The 6,888-nt window shown below is 36.9% G+C and overlaps 1 protein-coding gene across 1 annotated transcript; it reads left to right on the plus strand.

Moving 5' to 3' along the window:
- Window positions 1-869: 869 nt before the first annotated feature.
- Window positions 870-6,592, plus strand: LOC147514216 (uncharacterized). The gene is made up of 4 exons (XM_086581645.1): window positions 870-1,257; window positions 2,292-2,394; window positions 5,962-6,123; window positions 6,276-6,592. The coding sequence occupies exons 1-4, from the start codon at window positions 992-994 to the stop codon at window positions 6,441-6,443; spliced, it is 699 nt and encodes a 232-aa protein (XP_086437771.1). The 5' UTR covers window positions 870-991; the 3' UTR covers window positions 6,444-6,592.
- Window positions 6,593-6,888: the final 296 nt, after the last annotated feature.

Below are 6,888 nucleotides of genomic sequence, written 5' to 3' on the forward strand. Positions count from 1 at the left end.
ACCAAACTGGTCCCTAACTCTAAATTTCAGACACGCCCACAAATAAATGAGAAGCACATTGCATTCATAGGCTAAAAAACCAAACGGCCTCCAACTCTAATTTTCTGACACGCCCACAAATAAATGAGACGGTATTCACAATAACATACCCTTCCAAATGACTAGAGAATAATATCACAACTACAATTACATTCAGATGGCAAACATTTGTGTGGTGCAAATGTGACTTATCTTAGCCCAACCCGGTCTCAAAAATAAGTAAATAACTGCGTCAAGGACAAGCTCTTAAAGTTGCATCTACTTCGAAAGACTATAGAATTCAACTGTCATGTATAACAGTTTCCTGAAGTAGTCCTAAGTACAAGAAATTGATAGAGCAAATGTCAATCTCCAAAGCAGGTAACCTGAATGATCAAATTGAGTTGGGAATCTAAAGAAATTATATTTTTGTTGTGATAACTATTATTTGTCTAAATACTTCAATATTGCAAATGGTGCAATATGGTGTACAAACAAACATTCATTGTCACCTATATCGTGATATTCATCTAGATTTGAAATTGACATTAATTTGTCTTTCGCTACTGCTGATGCATCAGCCAGAAAAAATGTACGCATTACACTTATTAGATCAAGGTTTGAGAGCTTGCAATCTCTTAAAAAAAATTAGAAAAACATAAACTCTTGAAACAAAGTATGCAATGAATCATTAGCTATCAATATACATATATTATTTATTCAAGTGGACTGTAGGCGTTTGAGTCATTAGCTATCTATGAGCAAGTCCGGTCATAGGCCGGGCCAAATGGCTAGTTTTGGTTGAATACGAGACTATCTAATGTTGGGGTAAAAATCCGCCTACGTGGAATGTGGAAGTGTAAAATTACATCCCGGGGCCCAACAAATTGGAGATGCCGAATGGTAAAGGGCCGATATTGGACGGGAAGCCCGATTGATTGAGGAGATAAGAAATCGAAGAAAGAAGGCGTTGATGGTGATGGACATGGTGAGCTTTAATTTTCTTCTTCTGAGCCTCGCAGTAGTAGTGGGAATCTCGTCAGGTCTCTCGATCCCAGCAAAGTTCGATGGGTTCGTGTATAACCAACAACAACAAGGCGCTGCTGGAACGATCGCGATTGAAGCGTTCTTCGACCCCATCTGTCCGGACAGCAGAGACGCTTGGCCTCCTCTCAAGCGTGCCCTCCAACACTATCCTTCCTCTCGCGTTTCCCTAATCGTTCATCCTTTCACCTTGCCGTGAGTAAACACACATACACCTCCTCTTTTTCTTCTTTTCAGGTATCTTTCTCTAGATGGCCTGCTGTTTTACCACACGTTCTTCTTTTCTAGTTTTTTTTTAAATTGTTACTATTATCTTCCTCAACTGATCAAAGGTTAATACTGTGTGTTTTCCGGTTTACATCTAGTCATCTAGACCCACCATATAAATACTGTCTTCAATTGCAGAATCATCATGAGTTGGTTGGGGTATTACAAAATGTGACTAACTAGAAGCTCTCTATCCTTTACATAGGAAATAAGGAGATACCCACCCCACATTAGACACTACTATTTTGGGATATTCGAGTTTAAGTCAGATTTTTCTTGTACAATTCTTTGACTTTGTGCATCTTATTAATAATAATAATAATAATAATTGCATAGCAGTGGAGAGAGAGAGAGACGAACATGTGGTCAAGTGCCATTCTGTATCCCCACTCCCCTAGGCCCAAAAACGTTCGCTCTGCTCACTCGATTATTTTATTTTTATTTTATGAAAATACAATGAAGACATTTATGACTTTACTGTGGAAAGCCTAAACTTTTTCAGGTTTGGAGAGTTGGGATTAACATTTGCTACAATTAGCATTTTTAAGGACGTAATAAATAGAGAAATAAATAGAAGAAGAGCAGATGACTTATTTGAAAACAGGGCAGGGTATATGACGTAATAGTGGGGTTTCGGCCCCCAAGTATATCTTGGTCTTGAAGCTTGTGCTGCTTGAGTGAAAATGGATATCTTGTTTATTTGTCTTTGTAAAATTTATATTTCACTAAAATCTTATATAAGTAGCTTGAAAAGATTTTATTGTTTCTAGATTTCTTTTAAATGGCAATTTTGTCTGAAACCAAGCACGTATCTTGTGTTTACTTTTCTTCGCATTTTATATATAAAGTAGTTTACGCTAGCAGGCTATTTTGTTTTTTGAACTTTGACAATAGATAGCAACTGTGTGTCTGATAAAACTTGAAGTTGTAAGGCTCTGATCAACTTCTTTTTGGAAATGCAGTTACCACGACAACTCTTTCGTTGCTTGCCGTGCACTTCATGTTGTTAACAAATTGAATTCCTCTGCAACGTACGACATGTTAGAGCTGTTTTTTAAACATCAGGTTTGGTACCTTCCTCTTGGTTATACATTTAGTTGCTAAAAGTCTGCAACTATGTTGATGCATGTGTCAATTCTAGTGATCACTTTTTTTATGGATTAATTGAGTCAAAACTGCTTAGCATGAGCGATGTGAACATAGATAAACAAATGGTTTATTGAAACGAGAGAGATGCTCACCCAAAAATAAATAAAATAAATAAATTAAAATTAGGAGAGATACACTTAGTTACATTAAAAAAGGCACTTTGCTATAAAGGGAAAAAGACTGATGGAACAATCTTAATAAGTGTCAGCGTAAATTTCATACCACAAAACTAATAAATAAACTACAACCTGGAATACAACACAGAAAAGTAAAAAAACGTAAGTACTACATGTAACGCTCCTCTCCTCTGCACCACCAATGTCACAGATCTTATTCAATTTAGTCTTAGGAAAAGTATCCCTTGCAATTATTGTTTGCGCAGATATTCTTAGAAGGTAATAGACATCACTTTGAGCGTATTGCGGAGGAATTCGAGAAGGTGATTATAGCTATAAAGGGTCTTTTTTTGCTATTGGGGTAAAGTGTTCCTGAACATTAGGAGTGTTCATTTTGATCACTTTGTAGCTAGACAGGGGATATTATACATAGAAAATCTATGCTGGGGTGGATGTTTGGATAGGTATTTATGGTTGTATTAATTTTACACTATTACCTTTAGGGTTGTCGAAAATCCTTTATTTTCTTTTCTATGTAGGGTTGCCAGAATTTTTTTTTGTCTTCCTTTTTATCTGTAGGGCTGGAATCTTCTACTTTACTGATTAACAAAACAATATAAAATTAAAATCATGAAGCTAAATATTTTGGCTATTGAGTTTGCTAGAAAGTATGTTATGGATTGGACAAAAGTTGGTGTAAATGGCAAGTGGGTAGGATAATAATTTATTCCGGATTCTGGAGAATGTGGAATGTGGATGCAAGAGGGGCCAGCGGAGGGAAAGTTTGGATCATATTAATGTCTTCTCTCGGAGGAGACAACTCTCGTGGTAGTGGATGTGTAGTTCCAAGGGGGAAAGGATGAGAATGTACAATATCTTTGTGAACATTTTCCAAAGTCACTGTTGGTTTGACCTCACAAATGGAAACAATCGTGTAATGAGGTATGAGGGTGAATAAGAGTATAAGACCTCTTTAAAGGTGGCTGAAGCTCCACTCTAAGCTCTTATTTAGTGGATTGCTGGATGAGGCAAAGGGTGGTGTTAATAGTGGTATTAAACAATGGTGGATTAGAGATAGGAAGCTCGTTATTTATCTTTGCCAAATCTTTTGCTTGGCTAGGACGTCATAGATTTTCCCGCCTGCATTCTTTTGTATATAGGCAACCTTGCGATTAGAATTATTTTAGTTGGGTTTTTTGTAGTTTGCATTCAAACCTTGGTTGAACACTTTTGATTTAAATGGTACACTGAGTCTTTTGGAAGTCACAGGTCCATGCCACACCACTAGTTTTCTTTCACTTTGTTCACTCACAGTAATCTTTCTGTGGTTAGATATGGCTTACTGCAAGAAAATACTCAGTTAGGTCTAGCAACTTCATGCAACACAAAGACATGAATTTGTTGTTGGGAGGTTGTCCATGATGCCACAAACGTTTGGCATAATGAAAATTTTGTACCACTTAGGTAATGTTTTTATGAACAGTAGTAGATTTAACAGTGAACTAGACGGTGAATAGATAATATGAATGGCAGACATTGTGAAGTAGACGTTAGGTAATTGGTACAATGTATTATTCATCTTTTCTTTTGGTAGGCAACACGAGTTTTTGCTTGCAAGGCTTGGTGGGGACATGAACCCTAGGTCCTGAAACTGGCTCCTACTTCCATAGTCTGGACTCTGGAGGCTAGGTACCCATGCCTATCTTGCGGTATGGTTTAATCCAAACCTTCTGTGCTTGGTGTTGGTTACAAAAAAAAATCACCTACCAGGCTACCATCAATGTTCTAGTGGTGTCCAACTGACTCGCATAGGCCTAAAATCAGTTAAAACTAGTAGGACTAGGGCGGACTAATTGGCCTTTATGCGTTCTAGTCGGGCTCAAACTTTTTCTTTTCTTGAAAAATGTTTATTTGTCTAAAAGAACATGCCCAAGAAGGCTTATGATTTGAAAATGGGTTTAAAAGACCAACTCCAAATATAAGTAAATAGAAAAAGGCCACTACTTGGGGTTATATGATCAATATAGAGCATTATAGCATGCTTCACTACAATCTTCTCAAAATATATCACATTCTTCACCCATTGTCTCTCAGTTCTTTCGTTTGTGTTTCCTTATTTAAAGTTTGATATCCTTATTTAAGAATTGATTTTTTGTGGATCTCATCTTCACACCATGGAGAACATCTCTGCAAAAGATGGGTTTATTTGGAAATTTCTAACTATTCCAAAGGAGGGTTGCCAATTTTAAAACAACTTTTGTAGATTTCGAAATGATCTAAAATTTTGGGGATATAATCTATTTAGTGGTAAGATCACACACAAAGTATCAGCCATTAGTTCAACTTGTAAAGGGGTGTTGTATAAAATGTTGTATAAAAAGTGTTGTATATGGATCCCTCCATGTGCGATAAGTTTCCTTAATCTAGAAACACAAGTAATTTTGTTGGTAATTAAATAACAAATAAAAGGTATTGGATCAATAGGAGAAGAAGAAGATTATGTATGAGTTGAACTAAATGGCTATTTATGTACCTGTGAAGAGGAATAAAACTAACATTGTAGTTCAAGAGATCTATTTAGAGAAACAGACTTGGGCTTCCCAACTAGAAAGTGGAGTTTCTGGCTAGCCAGAGAGTGGAGCTTCTGACTTGGACTTCCCAACTAGAAAGTGGAATTCCTGACTAGCGAGAGAATGGAATTCCTGACTTGGATTTCCTAACTGGGAACTGGAGTCTTTGTCCTGCAATAGTACTCACATCCGAAGATCTAGCAGCTCCTCTTATAGTTCCACTTCTATTCCTTAGGAAGTGTGATGATCCGGAAGTAGGGTCGAAGTATGTTATGGTACTTCTTACCCATACTTACACCTTGTCCAATCATTATGGCAGTGTTGACACGCGTCTATTTCCTTTTTGCAGAATGATGTACACACACTCCCCATATATATATAGGACATGGGAGGGATAGAGCCACAATGTAGCCACATCGAATCCTGCCCTTTCACTCCCTAGATCTGAACGGTTGGGACTTAAACTTCATTCACCACTTAAAACAAATAAACAATATATATCAGAAAAGAAAAACCACCTAGCACCTAGCGCCTTCTCCCACCGCCCGACTACGGCCCAGTGCTTTTTAGAACATTGCCTATAACCCTTTGTACCTTGGCAATTATATTAGTTCTTTTATTGTTTTTCCCCAACTTTATTATCTAACATTTTAACTCAAATTGAAAATATCTTACTTGCTTAATAGTCTAAGTTGTAAAGTTTAGCTGTTATGGACCTTTATGATGATTTTGAGATATTTGGTAATTCTAGAGCAAAGTTTTTTCATACTAAGTAATAGGTCTGTGGTGCTCAACAGGAGAATTTTTACAATGAACCGACACGTAAAATGTCTAGAGATTCTGTTCTTAACCATGTTGTGAAGTTGGTGGTGGAAGCGGTTGGGAACTCTTCATTATCCGCAGTCGAATCCAACTTCAGTGATAGGCAAACCGATCTCACAACTAGGATTTCATTCAAGGTAAAGTCTCAAACTTATATTAGAAGAATGATGTTTGTGGTACTATTTTATATTTGGGATTGTGTTCATCAAGACGACCCAATCATTTTTTTCCCTAGATGTAAAAATTCTTTATTAGCATTACTTACAATTCAGACCAATTGATTATGCAGTATGGATGTACAAGAGGAGTGTATGGGACACCTTATTTTTTCGTTAATGGGTTCTCTTTGCCTGATGCTGGTTCAGCTATCGACTACAAAGGTTGGAGAAGCATTCTAGATCCACTTGTGAACTCGCAGAAGCAAATGAGAGAGGAAACTCTCCCCTTCTTTCTCTAGCATCTGACCGAGTTCTTATTAGCTAAGTTTGGGTCATTGATGGCGTGTGAATTGTTTTCTGTTATTATTGATAGGTTACAGCTCTACTTACTACTTCGGTTATTAACAACATAGTTATCCTACAGATTCTCGATCAGCTTTGCCAACCAGTTTCAGACAATGTTTACCATTATTAGAGCACTTCGAATACCAAGTAAAATACAAGCTGAGAATTACATGTGAGGAGTCCGGCTAACCGTTTAAAATGAATCCCATCCAGTGACCGTTTAAAATTCAACACCACGTGTCCAGGGCCTAACACAAATTAACCTCTTTTTTCTTTTATTTATTCATTTTTTTTTTTCAATTTTATACACAAAAACCCATGAACTTCACTAACTATTTGTTTTTTTGGGTTAAGTTATAAGAGGGTCTTATAAGATCATGTGTTATAAGAGGGTCTTAT

Source organism: Coptis chinensis, chromosome 2 (genome assembly GCF_015680905.1).
Source record: "Coptis chinensis isolate HL-2020 chromosome 2, ASM1568090v1, whole genome shotgun sequence".
Lineage (NCBI taxonomy): Eukaryota > Viridiplantae > Streptophyta > Magnoliopsida > Ranunculales > Ranunculaceae > Coptis > Coptis chinensis.